The sequence below is a fragment of the Rattus rattus genome, chromosome 1, assembly GCF_011064425.1.
Source record: "Rattus rattus isolate New Zealand chromosome 1, Rrattus_CSIRO_v1, whole genome shotgun sequence".
Classification (NCBI taxonomy): Eukaryota; Metazoa; Chordata; class Mammalia; order Rodentia; family Muridae; genus Rattus; species Rattus rattus.
Window position 1 is genome coordinate 148293304 of NC_046154.1, and position 24814 is coordinate 148318117.

The 24814-nt window shown below is 40.5% G+C and overlaps 1 protein-coding gene across 1 annotated transcript; it reads left to right on the top strand.

Moving 5' to 3' along the window:
* The first annotated feature begins 956 nt into the window (after positions 1 to 956).
* Positions 957 to 24016, top strand: Xkr9 (XK related 9). Its single transcript, XM_032906815.1, has 3 exons — positions 957 to 1601; positions 11406 to 11626; positions 23323 to 24016. The coding sequence occupies exons 1-3, from the start codon at positions 1330 to 1332 to the stop codon at positions 23949 to 23951; spliced, it is 1122 nt and encodes a 373-aa protein (XP_032762706.1). The 5' UTR covers positions 957 to 1329; the 3' UTR covers positions 23952 to 24016.
* The last annotated feature ends 798 nt before the right edge of the window (positions 24017 to 24814 follow it).

Sequence of the window (24814 nt, forward strand, 5' to 3'; positions counted from 1 at the left end):
ATCTATCTATCTATCTATCTATCTATCTATCTATCATCTATCTATTATCTATTTTCTATCTATCTATCTATCTATCTATCTATCTATCTATCTATCTATCTATCTTCTATCTATTATCTATCTATCTATCTATCTTCTATCTATTATCTATCTATCTATCTATCTATCTATCTATCTATCTATCTATCTATCTTCTATCTATCTAAAACAATCCGAATGGCTTCCTGAGTTGTTGGAATCGTTTTTACGAAGTCCTCGCCCATGCCAGCATGTTCAGCTTTTCCTCCTAAGTTCTATTTATTTTAAAGTTTCAAGCCTTACCTTGAGGTCTTTTGTTAATTTTGAACTGAATTTTGTAGGTGAGAGATAGGAATCTAATTTCATTATTCTATGTGTGGACAGCCAGACCCCCAGCACCATGTCTTAAATAGGCTGTCTTTTCCCTCAGGCATGTTTTTGGCACAGCATGCCACCGTGGCTGTATGGGCTTATTTCCGGTCCTCTAATCTGACCTATTGGTTGGTATACATCCATGTTTTCATGCCAGGGGTGTGCTGTGCTGGCTACTGTGGCTCTGTAGTGTGATTTGGAATTGGTAGCATTTAGACTGTTTGCATGTCTTTTCTGGCCAATAGAACTGGTCCTGGGGTTGGGGATTTAGCTCAGTGGTAGAGCGCTTGCCTAGGAAGCGCAAGGCCCTGGGTTCGGTCCCCAGCTCCGAAAAAAAGAACCAAAAAAAAAAAAAGAACTGGTCCTGTAATAAATATCCCATGAGAAGACACAGTTTTAAATGCTAAGTACTTGAGTTTGAGATGACATTATCAACAACGAGACTTGATTTTCCAAAGGTAAGAAGTATATTTAGTGCAGATATTCTATTTAGAAACATGGGATCTTGATAACTCCATGGGCCAGGCTTTATTAAGCGTTAACGACATGTTTTTGTTTTGTTCTAGACATTGGTATCTGTAATGAAGATCGTGATGGAGGAGAAGATACAGCAGGGCCTTCTTGTGCTACTGGATCTGGAGTAGAGATTTTTTTAAAAAAGAAAGTTAAAGTTATTCACTTTTGTTTTAGTGCTCCGATTTCATAGTATTTATTTATTTATTTATTTTTGGTACTAGGGACTGAATATAGGAATTTATAAATGTTAGATAAACACTCTGTCACTGAACTATATCACCATATTCTTTTCTCTGAGTAGACTCAGAGAGTAGAAATTACAATTCAGTGCTAACACAAAAGATACACTAGTATCCATTGTGGTATTTCCCCTATTTTTGTATCTGAAAAAGAGTAGCTAGGCAAGAGCCACAGGCCTTCATAATGAAATACACCATATGCAATTTTATAATGTCAGTTTTGGGCATTATAATCTATGTAACTGATTTAGTTGCGGACATTGTCCTAACTGTTAGGTACTTCCACGACGGACAATATGTTTTTGGTGTTTTAACCTTGAGCTTTGTACTTTGTGGAACACTCATAGTCCATTGTTTTAGCTACTCATGGTTGAAGGACGACTTAAAGAAAGCAGGAGGAGAAAATGAACATTATTTTCTTCTGCTTCATTGCTTGCAAGGAGGAGTTTTCACAAGGTGAGTGCATGTCGAACCCCAGCGTTGCTATTTTATCCAAGCCAAAGGTCTGTTTCTAAATGCAGATAATCAAATGGACAAGGCTCCTTATTTGCAAGAAGGGCTCACGCTATTAGCTTCTGAAGCATAGTTTTAGTGTAGGTCACTACAGAACTCGTAGACCTTCTCTAGTTCCTTAACAGAGCCGTCTCTTTTCATCACTATACCCTACCCCGTCTCCCTCTGTAGTGGTTTGAATGGCAGGGTTAACTATCTCTGATGTGGGTTGAAGCATGCTTTGGGTATATGCCCAAGATAGCAGATCCTTAGGGAGGTTTGTGCCCAGCCTCCTGAGGAACTGTCACACCACTGATTTCCATAGTGGCACATAAATGGAGGACAGTTTCTCTTCCCCCACATCCTTGCCAGCTCATTTGTTTTGCTGACATTGGCCATTCTGACTGGTGAAAAGTGAAATCTCAAAGTACTTGAATTTACATTTCCCTGCTGGCTAAGAGCGCTTGTCCACATCATTAAGTGCTCCTCAGCCATTCACATTTCCTGGAGAAATCATTGTGTTCTTTTGAGAGCTCTCTGGCTAGTTCTCTACCTTAATTTTAAATTTGGTTGTTTGTTTCCTTGATGGTCCGGTTTTTTAGTTCTTAATTTGATTTAGATTTTAACCCTCTACCAAGTACGAATAATTTGTAAAGACCCTTTCCCTTTCTGTAGCCTGCTACTTTGCTGAAAGTGTTTCTTAACTGTAAAATTTTCCTGATGGAGGTTTTAGGTTTTAGGTTTTTCTTCCTTCTTCTTCTCTCTCTCTCTCTCTCTCTCTCTTTCTTTCTTTCTTTCTTCAAAGGCCCTTTCTGCACCTAGTGAAATATAATCATATTATTTTTGCCTTTCAGTCTGTTTCTGTAGCGGAATGTTTACTGATTTGGTATGTTGACTATCACTGTGTCTCTTGGATGAATCTTATGGTGGATAATCTTTCGGATGTTTTCAATCTGAAGAGAGTTCCACGAGGTGCTGAAAAGAAGCTATGTTCTTTTGTGTCTGAGTGAAATGTTCTATATCTGTTAGGTCCACTTGATTTATGATGTCAGCTATCTCCAGCATGTCTCTGTTCAGTGATGTCTTGATGACCTTCCTGTTGACGAGAATGGGGTACTGCTGTTTCCAGCATCAGTGCGTGAGGCTCCATATGTGATTAAAGCTACAGTAGTTTCTTTTATGAACTTGGGTACCCCATATTTAGTGCATACATATTTATAGTAACATATCCTCCAGGGGAATTTTTCTGTCAATGAGAATACAGTGTCCTTCCCTATCTCTTGTGATTAGTTTTTGTTTGAAGTCTGTTTTGTCTATTAAAATGGCTAAGCCTACCCTGAGGTGATGTCTATCCTTGATGTTAAGGCGTATTTCTTGTCTGTAGCAGAGGGATAAATCCTGTTTTCTAATACAATACATTTATCTGTGTTTTTTTGTTTGAGGAACTGAGACTATTAATATTGGGCATTATCAATGAGTAGTGTTGATTGGTTCCTGCTATTTTGTTGTTATGTCATGTGTTTCTTTCTCCCTGCTTTTATTTCTGTCCTGGATCTGTCAATTCTGTTGTTATCCTCATCAGACTAATGTTTTCCTTTTAGTGCCTTCTATGGAGCTGGATTGGCAGATAGATACTGCCTAAATATGTTTTTATTGTGGAATATTTTTCTTTCTCTGTCAATTGTGGTTGCTAGTTTTGGTGGGTATAATAGTCTTGATTGGCATCTGAAGTCTCTCAGAATTTGTAGAACACCTTCATAGGCCCTTCCACCTCTGCTGCTAGGCTTTGGGCTTTAGGGAAGTGCCAATACACTGTTTAGGGGGTGGAAAAACACAGCATAGAATATGGGAGGCCAAAGCTCACAGGCATCCAGTTGCCGCTGGAAACTGCATGGAGTGGGAATGAAGAGTTTGGGGTCCATGGGCCTCCTAAACTCCTGGACATCTAGAAGCCACTGGGACATGGGGAGTTGGGGACAATGTGGGCCAAAGGGCTAAGGATGAGCCCCAGGGCAGATGGGGCAGGGAATTGCAGTTTAGCCCATTGATGAAAGTCCTTAGCTTAGCGATGATTGTCTGCAGGAGAGTTAGGCTGTGGTTCTATAGGCAAAGGCCTTCTCTGTGCTCCCCATAGTGGTTCTTGATGAAAGAGACAGTCCATGTTTACCCATACCATTCATTGACTGTTCATCATGGAAAATGGATGCATGCCAACACCTCAGAGTGGGCTTTTACAGGGAGGAATTTCAGGGTAGGGAAGCTTACTGGTTAAATCCTCTGGGTCTCTAGCTACCTCATTAACATGGAGAACTCTGTTCTGGGCTAAGTGACCTATGTGGGTAGTGGGTTCATCTGTTCTGGGCTAGAAATCTGGTAGGGAGCAGGGAGATGCCTACCATCTCAGGTGGGTGCCTGGGTGTTGTGGTCTCTGAACCTACTCAAGTTACTTGGCACAGTTCACTGTCCCACAGCCCTTCTGGCTTTTAGAGTTTCTATTGAGAAGTCAGGTGTTATTCTATTTGTTCTGCCTTTATATGTTACTTGTTCTTTTTCCCTTAGAGATTTTAATCTCTTTTTTGTTGTTGTTGTTGTCATCATTGTTGTTGTTCTGTACATTTAGTGTTTTGATTATTGTGTGTCATGGGAAATTTCTTTTCTAGTCCTATCTATTTGGTGCTCTGTGTACATCTTGTACTTTAATAGGCATTTTCTTGTTTAGTTGGGGAAGTTTTCTTCTATGATGTTTTAAAAATTTGTTTCCTTTGATGGGATTCTTCTCCTTACTTTGTAGATTTGGTCTCTTCATAATGTCCCAGAGTTCCTGAATATTTTGAGCCTGCACTTTTTCCAGAGTATTATTTTCTTTGAGCTCTCAGTATCCTTTGACACCCGAGACTCTCTTTTCTATGTCTTGTACTTTGTTGGTGTCTTATCCAGTATTCTATTGGTGTGAAGAGACACCAAGATCATGACAACTCTTATAAACAAAAGCATTTAATCGCTTGCTTACAGTTTCAGAGGTTTAGTCTATTATCTTCATGGTGGGGAACATGGCAGAACACAGGCAGACCTTGTAGCTGAGAGTTCTATATGCAGATCTCAAAGGCAGCAGGGAGAGAGAGAGAGAGAGAGAGAGAGAGAGAGAGAGAGAGAGAGAGAGAGAGAGAGAGAGAGAGAGAGAGGGAGAGAGAGAGAGAGAGAGGACACTGAGACTGGCTTGGGATATCACAAAGCACACCTTAAGTGACAAATTTCTTCCAACAAGGCTACACCTCTGAATCCTTCTCAGGTAGCACCACTCCCTAGTGACCAAGCATTCATATAATGAACCTATGCTGGTCATTCTTATTCAGACCATCACAGTTGGTCAGATTATTTTTGGGTTTCTTGTTTGAAATCCTAACATTCTGATTTCTGTTTTTATTTCAGTTTTTTAAAAATTCTATTTCTTTGTTAAATTCCCTCTCAAGTCTTGAATTGACTTCATTCTTTTATTCAGATGTCTGTTTTTTAACAGATGTCATTGAGGAATTTGAGGAATTTAGTTATATCCTTTCTAAGCTCCTTGAGCACATTCCTATTTTCTATTTTGAAGTCTTTGACTTGTATTTCAGCTGCACTGTGTTTCTCGGGGTCTGCAGTAATAATGTTACTGTCTTCTGGTGGAGGCATTTTGTCATGGCTGTCCATGCTGTGTTCTACATTCAGGCAGGCATCTTGAGTTATAATGTTTGGGCTGTTTCTTGATGTTGATGTCTGGTCTTGTTATTTTTGGGTGGGCTTTTCAGTTGCTGTTGCTGTCTGTTGATCCTAGGCAAATGTTGTAGCTGTCTGGTTCCTAGAAGATAGTGCTTTGGCAAGTTGGTAGGTGACTGAAAGGAGCTGAGATGGGAGGGGGCAATAGAAAAGTGTGTGTGTAGATTGAATTAGTACTAAGAGGGATTCTCAAGGAATAGAGGTGTTGTGGAGAAGAGGCTCTTGCAGGCAGGCTGGAGAGACAGGGGTGAGAGGTGCAGGGTCAGTCTGGGTCAGCACCAAGAGGTGGATTTTTCAGTGAATAGAGTCAGGGTAGGAGAAGGGACTCCTACAAGCTGGATGCTGCATGACTGAGTGTCAGACCTGAGAGACTTTAACCAACATCACCATTCTTTAGTCCAAACAGACATGCCCACACTTTGGAGCTGAGTCATCAAGGTACAAAAGTTCTTATTTGAGCAGCACAAAGCTTGTTGCTATTGCCGTTGCTATGAGTCATCGCTGTACTGCCAGAAGTTTCCAGATTCACTAATACGGCATCTTAACTTAATAGAGCATTTTACTTTGTTTAAGAAAGGCAAAATGTGCAATGAGAAAGAAGTCTTTTGGTTTTAGGGGATCTGGCAAAACAGTACTTCTGTCAGTTCTGGAAGTTCACATTCTCATTCAGGTGAAGAGAAATAGGGTAGAGGTCAATGCTGATGTGCAAACAGATTATATGTAAACAACAGATAAGATGGGACGTGATGCAAGAGGTTCAATGAGTCATGTAGTCATACGAGGTCAAAAGACACCAGCGTTGGGCTTTAAGTGGCTTCTTTTTATATTGCTCTGTTTCATCAGCTTGCAGTCTAGTGCATTCCATTAGAACGTTCTCATCCATGTGTATTGTTGTACCTTATTCATATGCATCCACCCTTCTGCCTTCTCTCTTGTACTTCTTCCTCATCTCCTTCTTCTATGGAGTAATCTTATCCCTGTTTTTGTGACTTTTATGTGATTTGACTTTTCACACAAAGGAGAACATGTGTGATGTTTGCTTTTCCCCATCTTTTACATCCTTTTTTCTTTCTATCCTTTTCACCTTTGACCCTTTTCTTTCTCCCATTGAAGAGTACCCCTTCTACCTTTATGTCATATATATATCTAGGATTCGGTATATTAGGCAAAATATGATACTTTTCTTCTTTGAATTTGATTCTTTCCCTTACTTTATGGTTTCAAATTCCATTTATCTTCACGTAAATGGATGGTACTACTTCATTCTTCATAGCTGAATAAAACGCCATTGCTGATATATACATTTTCTTTTGTGTATCTATATAATTTTGTGTGTGTGTGTGCTGTATGTACAGTTGCGCATGTGAGCAGCTGCATACACATGTATACATGCATGTGTATGTTGGGTATCACTTTTTATCTTATTCTTTTGAGACAGAATTCTCCCTGTGTGGGAATACATGCGGGGATTCAGGAAGCCACAATGATTCTCCTGTCTCCATCCCCAACCCTGGGGCTAAGGCACTTACTTGGCCATGCCTGGCTTTTTAGATAGGTGCTGGAATCTATCCAGTGAGCCGTCTCTCCAGATCCCTACACTTTCTTCACACTTTTGTTTGTTAATAGACATCTGGACTGATGTGGTAGTTTGACTGTTAATGTTTGGGGAGCTCTCTTTAATGGTTTACTTAGTGACTGCAGTGATTTAATTATTTCCAGTACTCTGTAGGTGTTCATTTACCCTGGTATCTTCACCAGGATATTTAGTTGTTTTTATTTTTTGAATTTTCCTGACAATACCATTCTGACTGGCTCTACAGGGAATATTCCTGAGTTTTGAGTTACATAGACTTAATTAGCCCTTTGTACTTTAGTTGAAAACTGTCTAATTAATGCATTTATTGGTTAAGTGATCAATTGTTTCGATATTCAGTCCATTGGGTCTAATAGCAGCAATTATTGGAAAACAGGACCTCAAATGAAAGAATATATGGAGATAAATTATGCTGAGAAAGCGTAATTGTCTTGGGCTTTCTATTGGATCATTGGCTCCAAAAGCTGAAACAATGATCAACCAATTAGGAAGTTAAACTCAAATCTTCTTTTCCATGAAATTAACCTCAAATAAGCAAAACTTTGTATAAACTTGCCATGGGTCATTGCACGATTGCACAGAACTCCTTTGTTTCCTTGGATTATGCACAGCTTATTCACTTTGTTTCCCAGGGGCTCACATGCCACTGACATGGTCCAGGCACAGTATCTTTCATAAGATAGGTCATGTGGGGCAGCAGTCCACTTAGCAGAACGATGGTGAGGAACTCCAGTTTTCAGCTTTGGAAACTGAGCAAAGAGAGAACTTAGGAATTGGCAGAATCTGAATCTGAATCGAGATATTTTGGTGTTGTTAGGGTTTTTACTTGTCTCAGTTTTTTTCCCTGTTGCTGGGATTGAAAATACGTCAACAAAATCACCTGAAGAGGGAATGGCTTAATTTTGTCTCATAGTCCATCATTGTGGGGAAGTTAAGGAAGTAGAAACTTGAAATAGTTGTTCACATTGCATCCACAATGTGGAACAGGAAATGATGGATACGCATTGTGCTAATTTGTAGAGTCTAACATCTCCCTGCCCAGGGAATAGCCCTGTCCACAGGTAAGCTGGATCTCTCTACACTAATTATCCAAATTGAGTTAATCCACAGAAGGCATACCACAATGCCCCTCTCTCAGGTGAACCTATATTTTCCTCAAAGAGATGCCAGACAGCATTTGTCTGTCTATTATCTATCCTCTACTATCTATCTATCTATCTATCTATCTATCTATCTATCTATCTATCTACCTACCTACCTACCTATCCACCTACCTATCTATTGATATAGATATGGTCTCACAGTCACCCAGTCCAGGCTCAAGTGGTCCTCCTGTATATCTATGTATGTATATTTCTACTCTTAACACTGGCATCTGCTTCCTCTCTCAGTCTTTGCTGCCTGTGCTAATTAGGCTCTCTATGTACAGTTGATAATATTTATGCAATTTTCATGTTTTTAAATAGTATTTAACCTACTGGTTTGTAAACCACTTCAGGAATAGCAACCCGATATTTCCTGTTGCACTAGATACTCAGTACAGACTCAGGTAAAGCTTCATAAATTAGTCCCAGGCAGTGTTGATTTTTCTTCTATGCAATACTTTCACAGTGTGGTGTTTATATTTCTAATAATTGCTTTTCTCTTGTACTTTATTTTGCAGCTTAGTAATATAACAACTTGGCACACGTGTTGAGCTACAAGGGCTTTCAGGATAGAGACCATTAGTTGACATTTTCTCTACCTTGGCCTCTAGCCCAAACTGAATCTAATTTATACATGTGATAGTCAAGTAGAAACTTAATTTAAAGAACCAACTATTAAAATATTGAGTTTAGAGAAGTTCCAGGTAGACTTGGTTGTGAAGACAGATTCCTTTAAGCTGTGAAGAGTAGTAACAAGGAGGTACACCAGTATTGTGGGAGAAGGCAGAAAGGCAATTTGTGTGAAGGCAGGTCATGGAGAACCTTAGAAGGTATGGTAAGAATTTGTGATTTTAAATGCGAGCATGTTGGCTAGAGCAATGACATATGAATTATATTTAAGAAATTCAGTCTGATTTGTGAAGGAAATAGGTTATGTGAGGAACATGAATGAACCAGGGGTAGACAAGATGTCTCAGAAGCTGTCTTAGTTAGGGTTTCCATTACTATGAAGAGACACCATGACCAAGGCAACTCTTATACAGGCAAACATTGAATTGGGGCTGGCTTACAGGTTCAGAGGTTCAGTCCATCATCATCACAGAGAGAAGGCCAGCAGCAGAAATGGTGCTGGAGGAGAAACTGAGAGCCCTACATCTTGATCTGAAGGCAGCCAAAAGAAACTGACTTTCAAGGCAGCTAGGAGGGGGGTCTCAGAGCCCACCCCCACAGTGACAACCTTTCTCCAACAAGGCCACACCTCCTAATAGGGTTACTTCCCATGGGCCAAGCATATTCAAACCACCAGAGAAGGTAAAGGAGCTTGCTACAAGCTAGACAACAACTTGAGTTTGATCCTTGGAACACATCAGTTAGAAGGAGAGAACCCACTCCCCAAAGCTGTTTTTTGAACTCCACTTATATGCTGCAGCACAGCCCTGCTCCACAGAATAGAATCAGGAAGAATAATTATGGGCTAGTGAGATAATTTGAGTCAGGGGTCGCCTGACTAACTTGGGGATGGAGTGGTATGAAGTGTTTAGAGTCTGGTTATATTTGATGTTAGAATACAGGAAATTTGGAAAGAACCTTTATAGGTCTGCAAATTATCTATCTGTCTGTCTGTCTGTCTATCTATCTATCCATCGAAGTAATGTCTTGGTTGTCTTTTACTAGCTTCAAATTGCTACTAAATAAAAATGAAACTTTTTTAAAATTATGAATTTTATCTGCAGGCTGTAGCTGGTATTTATTTAAAAGTTCTTTCAGGAGAAGGGCCTGGGCAGGGTTCTTTAAGGGTCTTTGAGTGTTTTTTGTTTTGTTTTCCTTTTATATTTCTACTATGAAAAATTCTCAGAGGATCCTTGTTGATATTAGAATTTACTAAATGAAATAGGAAAGATTCCATCTCTTCTTGAGTTTTCATTTTTACAACAAGGGAAGGAAATGTTCTGTGTTGTAGTTAAGAGAAGTCAATGAACACTAAATTGGAGCTGTCTTTTGGAACACAGTAGGTAAGGATCAGAATCTGGCGTGGGGTGGGACTATAAGAGGAAACCTGGTAAGCTTGAGCTGGGCTTGAAGCACCAGAGACCCAGAAGGGGTGGTAGGAACTTAGCCTGCTCTTGACTCCAGTAGCTGCCACATAGCCACAGCCCCCCAAAGAGAACATTGTGGACATCAGACCATAGACAGCACTCACAAGTCCCTACTCATGTAGATGAGGTATCTCAGGCCAAGCCAATGGGAAGCACCTGCTGTCAGACCCCACCCACTCCCAAATTGTATACAAGATCCTATCCAGAAGGAATAAAGGTGTGTGAGAATTACCCCATCATCTGAGAGCATCGTTACAAGAGCTGTAACACTACCTGGGAAGAGAATACTCTCCTGGAGCATTTATCACCAGAACCTCCCTTGAACCCTGTTTGCTCTCCAGCCAGCCCTCTGCCAGCTCAGCTCAGCACAGGCAGCGCAGTGTCTGCATGGGGCAGCAGCACTAGAGTGGCCACAGCAGCAGCAGCAGCCACAGCCACATTGGAGGTGGCAGAAGCACTTCCTCTTCCTGCTCCTGCCCTTTCCCCTTTGCTAGAACCCTCCCTTCAGTCCCCACAGATAGCCCTGGGACACAGACCCACGAGCTGGGTTTGAGCTTTAGGCTGGCCCCTTACTCTCTGTATAAGTGTCAACAAATCATTTTACCCGTTTTCAACCTTAGCCTTTCCGATTGTGAAATGAAACCAGATCTTATCTTATGGTTGTTGTGAAAATGAAGTGTTATCATATTTGCTTAGTAGACATATCACACAGACATTAAAATTTCATGAGGTCCAAATCTTAAGTGAAGTCTTTGAAGTAATTACAAAGTAATGTACTGGAAAATATGTGTGCAAAAATTCTGTATTTAAATATTACTTGAATATATACACAAATATACACCATAAAATGTCTGAGTGCAGAGAGTTGATCTACAGACATCAAATAATAGTATGAGAAAGAAGTAATAAAGTTTGTGGCATGCTAGGAAGCCTATAGATAACAATATTGTTATTTATTGTATATTTCAAATATATAGAAGGATTTTTGTTTATTTTTACTATAAAAAATAATAAATATTTCAGGTGATAGACATGTTTAACCTGATTTAGACATTGAACATATACATGTCTTGGACATTCATGTCTCATAAATATGCATTTTACCTTTTACAAATTATTTAAAATGAACTTAATGTCTAAAAAGATATAACTGAAGAGAAATATGTTTACTTTACAGGTATTGGTTTGCCCTGAGAACAGGTTACCATGTGGTTTTCAAACACAGCCACAGGACAAGTAATTTTATGGAGGAACAAACAGATCCTCACAAAGAAGCAATAGACATGGCCACCGACTTGAGCATGCTCAGACTGTTTGAGACCTACCTGGAAGGCTGCCCACAACTCATCCTTCAGCTCTATGCCTTTCTGGAGCGTGGCCAGGCAAATTTTAGTCAATGTAAGTCTTTCTTAGTGATCTCGGTATGCCACCAAGATCTTATGACAACTGTATAAATCCCAGGTCTGCTTTCAAATTTTTTAATTCCTAAGACTTTTTGAAATGAAGTTCAGCATGTTTCAAATATTAAGATGTGTGTAAAGATATCTCTTTCTCTCTGATTTTCATGCTCCTTCCCTTGTCTGCCCTGAAGGGAAATGGCTGCTGTAGTTACTAGTCCGTGGGGTGCTTCAGAGAACTTGGGTAGCAATTGACTTGTTCTGCATTCTGCTGTGCATCCTGCAGAACTGTTTAAATCTGTACAGGAAACTTTCCCCATTTTTCTTCTCAAACGCACCAGCCTGTTATTTATGTTAATTTAGATTGTTTAAGCTTTTGACTCTTTATGCTATATTCTGTTCTTATTGTTATTGTTTTTTTATTGTTTTAAAAAAAATACAGTATATCCTCAGTAGTTTCCTCTTCCTCTACCCCTCCTAGTATCCCCCACCCCTCTAGATCCACTTCTTTTGTGTCTCCTTAGAAAATGAACAGTCATTTAAGAGATAATAATAGAATAGAATAGAATAGAATATGATAAAAAAGCCCAAGCAAATCAGAATAGGACAAAATAAACAAACAGAAGAAGAAGAGCCCAAGAGACAGCACAAGAAGCAGATATAGACACAGAGACTCACTAGTTTGCATATTTAGTGATATCATCATAACACAAAAACAGAAGCTGTGATATATGCACAAAGGACCTATAGGGTAGGAAATAATTAAATAAGCAAACAAATAAATAAATTTTAGTTTAGTTTAAGTAGAAGTTTAATAGAAAAGAAAAAGAAAGAAAAATCCCAGACATGACGTTACGAGACAAGGAATCTCCAGCGATATCACTGAGTGCATTTCCAGTTGGCATCTATTGCTGGCCCTGCACCATGCACTTAGTTTCACCACTGACACTCTCCTGGAGAGACTGTCACTTCCATGGAGTTATCAATTGAAGAGAGCGTCTGGGTTAAGGACAGGGACATGTGTCCCTTCCCCTTCTTCATGGCTCTTTTTCTTAAGGGAAGAATTGGAAGGAAGTTAATGAGGGGGAGAGAGGGAGGGAGGGAGAGAGAGAGAGAGAGAGAGAGAGAGAGAGAGAGAGAGAGAGAGAGAGAGAACAGTTATCTGAGAGAACAATTATCTAGCAGCAGAGAACTTGGTTAGTAAGTTTCAGTAGACATTTAGAATAAACTTATAGCTCTTAGAAAAGTCTTCCCAAAAATTATAATTCATAAAAAGCATTTATGAGATCACACTCCATCAAAATTGTTTATAAGGTTTGAGTGGAATTGAGTTCATTCATGAGTTCATGCAGAGGCAGTTGAAGCCAGAGAATAAGAAGGAGCTAGAACATTAGAACAAATTACCAGAGTTAGTTTGAGGCCAAGCAGAGAAATTCAGTCAGAAGCCAAGAGAAGCAAGTTCTTAAGAAAATAAATGATTAGAAGAAAGAAACATGTTTGGATGAACTCATGAATGAACTCGACTCCACTCAACTGAACTGACCTCTCTCTTGAGTTACTCTTAAATTGCCTCTCTTTCTTGTCTGTTCTCCTGAGAGCTGGGTGAATCTTACTTCTGACTCATTCTGTCAAATCTTTCTCTGATTCATCACTTTGTCCCTCAATTGGTGTCACTTTCAAACATGTCTGCTTCCTTTTACAAACTAACTTTACATTTATTGTTGGGGATTAAAGGTGTGCACTAAGGGTGTGTTTGCATAACAGTCTAATCACACAGAGCTAGAAGGTCTTTGGATGTGATCCCTTGCAAGAGCAATCATGTTGCTGGATTAAAATTCCTCTATACTTCATGATAAAAATCTAAAAGAGGTTAGAAATGGATAAATCATACCTCAAAATGGTAAATGTCATAAACAATAAACCCATAGCTAATATAACAACAACAACAACAAAAAAACAAAAAACAACAACAACAATAATAATAACTGAATATATTACCTCTAAAATTGGGAAAGAGACAAGGCTTTCTACTCTCATTACTTTTATTCAATAAAAATCTCAGTCCTGTTAGATAAACAAGATAACAGAAGGACATAAAGGGATGAAAAGATGAAAAGAAGAAGTCAAAGGGTCCCTAAGTGCAGACTATTATACTATACTTAAAAGACTCCAGAGAAGGTACAAAAAAATAAAGTGTTCTCAGGAAAGTTGTAGGACGAAAGTCAATGCAGAAATCAGAATCCTTCATATAGACAACAAAGAACTCTCAGAGAAAGAAATTATAGAAAAATATCTCATTTATAATAGCTCAGAGAAATAAAGTGCCTAGGAATAAACCTAATCAAGGAAGGGGAAAACTTCTATAACGAAATCTCCCAGACTAGAAACGAACAAAACAACAACAATGAAAAAACCTCCCACCAACAACAGAAAAGATGATGATGAGGTGGTGATGGAATGATTTTCCATGTTCCTAACTTGACAGGCCTAATGTGATGAAAATGACTGTGATCTACAGATTTAATGTGATTTCCATCTAAATTCCAGTGTCATATCTTACATAACTAATACAAATATTCTAAGAATTTGCGTAGATCTACAGAAGTCCACACAACAACTATCCACTGCAATAATGAAGCGGAAGAACATTGGCTGGAGTTATTACAATGCTGATCTCGAATTAAACTGTAAAATACAAATATAGTAATAAAGACAGTTCTGTACCGCCATAAAAACAGGCAGGGTAGACCAATGGGACAGAATAGAGCATCTGGATATAAACTAATAAGCTATGGCTGCCCAAGTTTCAACAAAGGTGTTTAAAACATGCATTAAGAAACAACAAGAAACATTCAAGAAATGGTGTTGGGTTGGCCTGTGCTCCCCAAAAACCATAGCTATCTAAATCCCCAATACCAGTCATGAGAAACCACCTTTCCAGTTGTCAGTCAGACGGAATCAAGAGATTACCCAAACGATACAGTCTATTGATGTTGTCCTTGGCTAAACTCTATTGCTGAAGACACCATATACGTTAGAAAAAAACCGAGGAGGATCTGGCTTGACAGCCCCCCAGCCCCACAAGAATTAGCTTTCTTAGTACTGGAACTCATTATGCAAGTTTCCAAGAGAGAAAAGCAATCAATGATTCTACTCAGTTGTAACACCTATGAACCACAACAACTAGGATTGCAGGCATGAACGTAAGGGTGAAGCTGTGATATCTTGGTGGTCACCAACAGTTCTTTAATTGGACTTGAGGATAGCTTAACAGGAGGAGAATCACGTGTTTGTATCTAGTTAACTTTGAGGACTGGAGAGGTCAGGGACTTTTGATGAGGACTTACTACTGGCACATCACAAAGACATTGTCATTCCTAACAGTGTTTTAACATTTATCTGGTGGTGGCCAAACCTCTTCTGGGAAAGGTGCATGAGTGTAATGCAGATGGTTTTCCTTATGGCAAGGCCTGAGGAGTCTGGTCCCCACATGACAAAGACCTGGGGAGATATTTGTGCAGAATCTCCCAGCCTTTCCTGAGGGAATGTTTAGTTTGCTTTTGTCTTGTATTAGCATTTTTGGTTTTGCAATGGGAAAACCAAACTCCTCATCAAAGAAACTTCTCTTTGCAATAGATAGATTGTTACCAAAAACTATAACCTTGTTATAGAAGAAGTGATTGTGAGATACCCAGCCCCAGTTGAGACATCTACAATGTAACTCCCAAGGAACACTGCAGAAGATTGTAAGAACCAGAGGTCCAGGAAATCTGCTGTGAGATGTACTTCTTATCAATGACAGGAACAGTTTCAACCACAACACCTCACCCATATGACTACCTAAACAAAACCTAAAGAAGTGTAACACCAACAGATATGCTAACATGGAAGGAGGAAATCTCAAAGGGCCCATCCACAGCAAAGAACTGCAGGAAGTAAGGAAGTCCGAGACTGAGAGAAATAGTCTTTCCTAGGGATGGGCCCCCTACTTGGTTATCTAACACCAAATGGTCAGTCCTGGATTCATATACATATACGCATCTCTAGATGGACAGGTTATATTTATATATTTGTGTGTGTGTGTGTGTGTGTGTGTGTGTGTGTGTGTGTGTGTGTGTGTCTAACAGTAATGGTTTAAGAAAAAAAAGCCAAGATTACAAGGGAACAAGAGACAGGGTATATGGGGGTATTGGAGGGAGGAAAGGAAAGCGGAAAGTGATATATATTTATTAAAAAGTAAAAATATATAACAATTTTAATTACAAGAAATGGTGCGACAAAATTGCATATTCACCTGCAGAAGAATGAAATTAAATCCTTGTACAGAAAAATCAATTCAATGTAGAGCAAAGACTGTAATTTGAAAACTGCAATGTTGAAACTGCTAGAGGGAAATGGGATGGTGCAATCAAGAACAAAAGTTTCTGAACAAAACTTGGCTGGCACAGGAACCGGCCTCTAGAACCAACACAGACCTATACAGCAAAGAAGCTGTCCACAGAGTGAACAGCCCACAGATTGGGAGGAAAAAAACCTTTAACTTAATTTACACCTTTAACAGAATTTACAAAGAGCTGTAAAAGTTATTCACCAAATTTCCATAGTTTCTGTTAGAAAATGGGCTAATGGAATTGACAAACAGCCATCAGCGAAACGGGCACAGATTTCCATTTTGCATCTTCTCTTTTTGTTATTGTTGTTGTTTGGTCAGTTTGAAGCAGGGTTTTCCTGTGTAGGCCTGGCTGTTCTGGAACTTGCTCTGTATGTCCTATTGCTAAAGACACCATACACTTTAGACAAAAGACCTGGAAGACCTAGGCTGGTTCTGCTTGCCTCTGCCTCCTAAGAGCTGCATTTAAAGCCATGTTACCATCATGTTAGGGTCCCAGAAAGTATCTTGGAAAGTATTCAACATTCTTAGCCATCAGGGAAATTTAAGTTAAATTGACTTTGAGATTTCATCCCACCCAAGTCAAGTGGCTATCACAGATGCTGAGAAGAAGGTAAAAAGAGGTACATTCTAGGAGACATCAATACAGAGGTAGCTAAGAAAATTTAAAATAGACATACCATATGGGTCACCCAGCCATATATACAAAGAACTCCATTTTCTAACAGGGAGATACTGACACTGCCATGTTTATTATTGCTCTATTGTGAACATCAAGGAAATGGGCCCACACTAGGTCTTCATCCACAGATGAATAGCTAAGGAAAGTGCAGTATGTATATACTATGGAATTTTACTTATTTATAAATAAAATGAAGTTATGAAATGCAGGAAAGTGGATGAATATGGAAAGTATGATAATAAATGAGATGACCCAAACTCAAACAAAACCACTGCTCCCTGTCTATGCAGGTTCTACCTTGTAAGGTATGCAAGTATGCATATGAATGGATGTAAATGTGACCAACGCATAGACAGAGGGAGAAGAGATCAACACAAGTTATTAAAAAGCATCTGAGGTGTTTTGTCAGGAAGCATTTGTGAACCCAAAACACCACCAAGCAGCCGTTTCCGGTGTGATAGCATTAGGGCCTTCTTATTACAAGCTCGGCCTTGGGCTCTCCTCCATCTCAGCTGACACAGCAGGACAGGAAGGGAAGGCAGAGTAGCCTCTGACACTCAGCAGGACAAGGATTAGAGGAAATGGAAGTAAGCGAGGGGGGTCCATCCTGGCAAGTATGTAACTGAATCCTAGTGCAAGCCGACAGGTGGGTGCTCTGAAGCAAGATGAAACAATCACAAAAGATCTGAAGATACATCTGAAACAGTCCAACTAATCTTTGATTGACTGTTGCTAGGAAGTAGCTAGGGAGCGAGTCTGGGGTGTGGGCTAAGGACAAGCCATGCTGGTGCCGGGTGCAACTTAATTCTGCTGCAGGCCAAGTTCTCAGACTTTTTCTCTTTCTTTAAGATGGAGGCCTGCTTTAAAATGGAGTAGGTTTGGCCTCTCATTTCCCCCTTTCTTTGGTAGCTAGAAGGCCAATCATGGGACTTCCTGAAGCTTTTAGGCTTTGTTTGGAGGGACTGGTAGTATAGCTAATCTCATGAAAACAGTAACAGGGCTATGTCTTTATGACTCAGTTAACTCAGGCCTGGATGTATTGGTGACTGGAAAGGACTGGATCATTATATTTTAGAGGGGATCTGGTTGTCATTGTCCAGTTCTTGTGGTGTCTGGGGCTTGGTAGGGGTCCCGTCAGTGGAAGACAGGGGGACCCACTGGTCTGGGTCATCATCAACTGTAAACAAGTCTGTGGTTTTATGTTGTAATACTGACAACCTCCAGGGTGAGGGGAGCGACCCTTTTAATGAGGCTCTAACGACCCCTGGCTGGAGGAGGACCTGCTTTATAGAGAATATGAAGTTTAGGGCAAACATGTTTCTGAGCCCATTGGACACCTTTGCGACCTCAAACTCAGCAATGATCTTTGCTTGTATGTTAAGAAAAATGGGGGGAGGGTATTCCAAACATGATTTTAAAAGGGGTGAGTCCCTTCTCTAAGGGGAGCTTTATGTCCAGTAGAGAGTGAAGGGAAGGGGAATTGCTCAGTCACTGTGACTTTCTTAGGTCAATTTAGTTAAGGTCTCTTTTAGGCTTTTGTTCATTCTCCCCATCTGTCCTGAACTCTGGGATCTCTATGTGCAATAAAGTTTCTAACTAAACTCTAGAATATTTGACCAGTCTCTGATTTACCTGGGATACAAAAGCTGTTCTATTACCTGACCCTATCATCTGAGGACGTCTATACCTTGGTCGTCTGTGCTCTAAGAGGCTCTTTGTCACTGTGGATGTAGTTTTATGTTTAGCGGGGAAAGCCTTAGTCCAACCTGAAAAGGTATCTATAGACATCCATGAATATTTATATTTTAATTTTTCTGGCTTCAACTCTGTGAAGTCTGTCCCTCTCTAGACTGGGCTTTGCCCCTCTGATCCTATGGCTGGGGTTCTTCTTGTTAGTTACCGCATTAGTTAGCTGGCGGACTACACAGTTCTTGACAACCTCAGCTATCTTGAGTTGACATCTCTAATCTTGATCTCAATGTCTGTAGTTTCCAAACACCCCCATGGGAGGAGTGGTAGATCTTCTGAGGTACATGCAGTCTTATTTCTTCTGGCATGATGGGTTTGCTGTTTTCTACTTCCTGCTGTAATGTTGGGACACGGGCAATTTCTACCCCAGAATAGCTCATCTTTTGAATATTTAGGGTGGTCAGACCCCAGGGAAGTCAAGGGGTGAGAGGTCTGATTTCTAGGGCAGTGTGATAGTCTGCTTGATCTGTCTTATTATTGCCCTCTGAAAGTTGTTTTTTTTTTCTTCTGGTGTCTCAAGTAGTGAATGATGGTCAGCTTCTTAGAGTCCTTAGTAAGAATATATATATATATGTATATATATATATTTTTTTTGTCATCAGAACACCTTTCTTCCTATTAATAGCCCCATGGATGTAAATAGCTATCAGTTTTGTCTTTGTTTTTGTTTTTGTTTTGTTTTTTTGCCTTTTTTGTTTGCTTTTGTTTTATTTATTTTTTTGTGCTCTAATGCCTTGGTTAGAACTATTAGGTCAGCTTTTTGGGCTGGCATTCTTGTCAAGAGTGGCTCTGCCCATATGATCTTGGTGTTTGAGACCACCACTGTCCCAGCATACCTCTGTCCATCCTGAATAAGGCTGTCTGAGAATCTGGTCTGGTCCCACTGATATGGGCCAAACTGTCCAAGCAATCATGAAGTGGTGTATCAATGTCTGGGTCAGGTGTCAGGGCAGCTGGGTTTAGGTCATCCTAGGGGCAGGTGGGTTCAAGAGGATAGCATGGTAATGAGCCATTCTGGCATTGGTGGTGGTCAGGCTTTGGCTCAGTGACAGTGTCAGCATCCTTAACCAGAAGGCCATCACAGTGGTAATGTAGAAACAGGGGGGCCAACTGTTTCTTTGACAGGTAGGCCATTGGCTGGTGCCAGGGCCTAGATCTCTCATCCATGAGGAGATGTACTTAGTCACTTTTGGCAACCCCAAAGCTGATGTAGAAATTTTTTTTGGCCCCCCGATCTAGGGAGGTCACCTGTAGTTGGCAGAGTAGGCCCTTTTTAGCAGAGGATCAATAATTTAATATTTTCAAGGTCTCTAAGAGGTCCTGGTTTTTTCTTTAGACATTTTTGTTTGGTTTTGTTGTCACCAAGAGATCATTTATAAACTGTAAATTTTATTATCCCTAAGGAAGCTGGTGATTTTTTTCTCTATGTTTAGACTTATCCTGGGCATCTTTTAAGACCATAGTTTGAATAGCCTCCCCCCATCCCCTACTTGGGGCAGTTTCTGACCCAGGGTCCCTTTTTATAATAATAATTGTTTTTTTTCTAAGTGGGAGCATTTTGGGCCCTTAGGGCCCATATATATATATATATATATATATATATACACACATATATATATACATATATATATACATATATATGTATATGTATATATACACACACATATATATACATAGATACACATATATACACACACATATATGTATATATACATATATACACACACATATATACATATATGTATCTATCTAGCTATCTATACACACACACACACACACACACACACACACACACACACACATGTTTGTAGATGTCATTTGTTTTAGACATGTCTTATACAGGTAGACCATTGGCCCAGCACCAGGACCAGAATAAGTATATAGATTTCTAGAAGCCATTTGTTTGGATGTCTCTTACAGTCTTCTGGTTTGTCCGTGGCCGCTAACAGGATCTTTCTCAGATCGTGAGTCTGTTTCTTTGTGTTCTTTTACCTCTCTTTTCCCCCTATTCTTCTGTCAATATTAAGCACCTTTTCTGCCATTATCTTTTAGATTCTTTTTTCTTAGTCCTTGAACCTTTGGAGTTTCCTGATGTCTGGTGTTGTCTCGTTAATGAAGGTTAGAGCTATTTCTTTCTTCGCTTGTCTTTGGCCAAATTAGTGGTCTTCTTACAGCCGCTCTGAGACCTGCCACCAGAGCCTGGCAGATTTAAGAGGCTCTCTATCTTTAGTGGTGTTGAAGTCCCAATCTGGGTGGTTAAGGAAAGCCAGGAACCATAGCTGCTGCGTGAGTTCCCCGGTGGGGCCAGGAACCAGTTTTCTGGCCTCTGTGGTGAAGAGAACTTGTAAGAGCTTTTCGAAATCATCTCAAGTAGGCGGATGGGTGAAGAGGACTGTCTCTAAGAGAGTTATCAAGTCTTGAGGATTGCCTGAAAGACGTCACTAGTAGCAACGGGCCAATAGTGATGAGGTTGGTTTCTCAACCACACAAGGGCAGTACCAGACAGACTCAGGCTCGGAAAAGCGAATCTTATCTATGCTTTATCTTTGGGCAGAGGGACTTAGGGTGGGGTGGGGTGGGGTGGGGTGGGGATGAGGCAGAGCCTGGAAGAATTTAGTCTGAAGCCCTCCTGGGTTGCCTGCCATCCCAACACAGTATATTGTCTTGATTATTAAGGCTCTGGGTAGGTGGCTACACTGAGTGCCCCAAGGCACAAGGAAGGGAGTGGTTTTCAGCCGGCGGAGACTATATCTGTTCTGACAGGGAGAGAGCCCTTCTCCTGGCAGGAAGGGTAACCATTCATTGAGCAAAATAAGTGACCCTGAGGCTGTTCTAAGGTCCAGTGAGGGAGATATCTGTCCCTTTGGGGCCTCTACCTGCCCAGTGCTTGGAGCCCTACTCTCTGGAAGCTGCTCTCTCCACTCAGGATGGAACGTACCTGGGAAATAGACTGTGACAGTCAGCCGTTTCACTAAAGGACTGAAGTATTCTGAGGCGACCCTTCCATTGAAAACATGGCATTATATAAGATACTTAAAAAACTTTCCTAAGTGCAAAATGTCGGATGCAACATATGGAAGAGTCCTGAAAGTGGGAATGCCCTGGGACTGACCAGGATTCACAAGGCGATTGTACCCTGAGGGCTTTTCTGAGTCTCACACATATGATATTCAGTTTTGATGACTTCCTAGAGTGTGGAAGTGTGAAGGAAGGCAAATGTTAATTACAGGAAGTATGAAATGCTCTAAAAGAAGACAATATAGTTACTGAGAGGTTAAAAGACAAGGCTCAAACCGACACAGGCCCTACTGACATAGTTGTGATAAAGTGAACACTGAGGATTTTTTACCAAACATCATTTTGTTTCTCTTTTGGAGAGTTGGATGGAGAGGGACTGGAGGAAAACCGCGTTTCTGTGTGCCACCTTTTCCTTTTTCTGAATGAAAAGTGGGTGAGCAGTGTCCACTGGGGATAAACTCAGACTGTGCTTTGTGTAGAATTATGACAGTGCATGCCACAGGGACAGCTAGGGGAGCTCCGAGGGAAGTCCTCTGGGGGTTGTAGCTCAGTGTCAAGGGAGCTAGAGCAAGGGACTTCTGGGTTCTTTAAGATTTGTAGAATTTTTAAAACCATGTGTATACGTTAATTTGGTGGAGATTAAAGCCTGGCATGGCAGTGTACACTTGTAATCTCAGCACTCAGGAGCTGGAGGCACAGTTTACCATGAGTTTAAACTATGCTGGACTACATAGTGAGATCTGTCTCACAAAACAAAACAAATCCATGCAAATAAATGCCCCAGTATAAAAATACATCACATGGGCAGGAAAGATGGGTTAGCAGTTAAGAGCACTTACTGCTCTTACCCAGGGTCCAGGTTCACATTCTAGAAGCCATGTCGTGATCATCCCCAACTCTAGTTCCAGGAGATCCAATGCCCTCTTCTGGCCTCCGCAGGCACCAGGCACATGTAGGCAAAACAGTCATCGATACAAGATTGAAAACATAAAAAAAAGCAAAAAACGAAAACTAGACAATTTAGGAGAAGTATTATAATTAAAGAGGAGGAGAAAAGTTAAGTCAAGATCCTGAGTGTTTTGTGCCAAAATCAAGAGAGGAGAAAGATGTTTGTAAGGAGATTCATCAAGAGACATCACTGGAGATCTGGCTGTGCACGTGACCTCAGATACTGCGTACACAAAGGGACTCATACTCTATTCTCTGCGACTCTTTCTGGTTTTGCTTTATATTTGCTTCCCTCTTTAAACCATCCTCTGCTTTGACAGTGAGGTAGCAATGACTTGTATTTCCAGAACAGTAATGACCTTTCGCTCTGCGCTGGGACAAAATAGGTAATGGTGCCAAACCTGTGGAGCTTTGTGAATTTCAGAGCCTGTTTGGTCATGTGACTCAGGGTCTATGAGTTCTGAAAAGTTATTTTGTCAATGATATACACTTATAAAATTTCTTTTTAACTGTCTCGTTATCCATTAAGCTATCTCCCAATGGATTAGGTATGGGAATAAGGTTAAAGCCAAATAGTGTAGAAAACCAAGACAACTGTAGTGTTTAGCCAAAGTATTATTTACTGAATCTATTCAGTATAATTCTAAAGTACAATGACACAGTTGATTAGCACACCAACAAATCTCAGACCCATCACTTTCCAGCCTGACGAGTGTCGAGTAATATATTTCTTCAAACCTCAGCTCCACTAGTGCAATGTGGGAATCTCGAAGAGTTAGACACATAAGCTACCTGATATGTTGGTGTGTGTTTACACTGTACAGCATGCACGGCACATGCTACTTTACTGTTACTGTTACTAAGATCACTGTCCCCACTCCTAAACCAATGTGTCTTTTTTCTTTTGTAGACATGGTCATCATGGTTTCCTGCTGTGCTATTTCTTGGTCAACTGTCGACTATCAAATAGCTTTAAGAAAATCATTGCCTGATAAAAATCTCCTCAGAGGATTCTGGCCCAAGCTCACGTATCTCTTCTACAAGTTGTTTACCTTGTTATCCTGGATGCTGAGTGTTGTACTTCTGCTCTTTGTGGATGTGAGGACTGTTCTGCTTCTGCTCTTATTTCTGTGGACTGTAGGCTTCATATGGGCATTTATAAATCACACTCAGTTTTGCAATTCTCTAGGTATGGAGTTCTTATATAGGCTGGTGGTTGGATTTATCCTTGTGTTCACGTTTTTTAATATCAAGGGGCAGAATACCAAATGTCCAATGTCTTGCTATTACACTGTAAGGGTGCTAGGCACCCTGGGGATCTTGACTGTGTTCTGGATTTACCCTCTCTCTATCTTTAACTCTGACTATTTTATCCCTATCAGTGCCACCATCGTTCTCTCTCTTCTATTTGGGATTATTTTTCTTGGTGTGTATTATGGAATTTATCACCCAAATATAAATGCAGGGACACAACACGACGAACCTGATGGAAAAGCACCTCAGAGAGATTGTAGAATAAGATATTTTCTAATGGACTAAGTTGTGAATTTATGAGAAATGTCTTATTTTTTGTTCATTGCCTAGTAAAGAAAATGTCTGTCATATGTACATGCTGTTACTTAGTTTGTCACTTCTGACTTGAAATGATTTATGGTACATGGTGAATGAGAAGATAATATTTTTTTTTATTAACTTGAGTATTTCTTATATACATTTCGAGTGTTATTTCCTTTCCCGGTTTCCGGGCAAACATCCCCCTCCCCCCTCCCCTTCCTTATGGGTGTTCCCCTCCCCATCCTCCCCGCCTTGCCGCCCTCCCCCCAACAGTCTAGTTCACTGAGGGTTCAGTCTTAGCAGGACCCAGGGCTTCCCCTTCCACTGGTGCTCTTACTAGGATATTCATTGCTACCTATGAGGTCAGAGTCCAGGGTCAGTCCATGTATAGTCTTTAGGTAGTGGCTTAGTCCCTGGACGCTCTGGTTGCTTGGCATTGTTGTACATATGGGGTCTCGAGCCCCTTCAAGCTGAGAAGATAATATTTTAAGGATTATAATTTCTTCTTTGTGTTGCTGAGGATTAGGCCCTGTGCATGTTATCCCACCACTGAGTTGCAACCCCAGCCATCTCGCTGGTCTCAAAAGTCTTGAGAATTGAGGTAGTTACTATTCCATCAAGCGAATAAACAATGAGGCCCATAGTGAGCTTCTCTCCAGCTTTGTCCTCATCGTTCCTAGGACCACTGTCCCCATTGTGGACAACTGCAAGAGGAGGGAAAGACTAGAGCATCTTGTTCCCCCACCTCTACTCTCTTCAGTCAGCACAGGGCTTTTGAGTTGGAACCAGGGTGATAAAGGGATGGAGGAATGTGAAAGCAGACTCTTAGGGTACACCTGCATGAACTT

Excerpts from the sequence above, each read along its gene's own strand:
- Xkr9 (XM_032906815.1), top strand. The coding sequence starts at position 1,330 with ATGAAATACACCATATGCAATTTTATAATGTCAGTTTTGGGCATTATA. Across the intron at positions 1,602-11,405 it reads CAAGGAGGAGTTTTCACAAG|GTATTGGTTTGCCCTGAGAA; the intron begins GTGAGTGCATGT and ends TTTACTTTACAG. Across the intron at positions 11,627-23,322 it reads CCAGGCAAATTTTAGTCAAT|ACATGGTCATCATGGTTTCC; the intron begins GTAAGTCTTTCT and ends TTTCTTTTGTAG.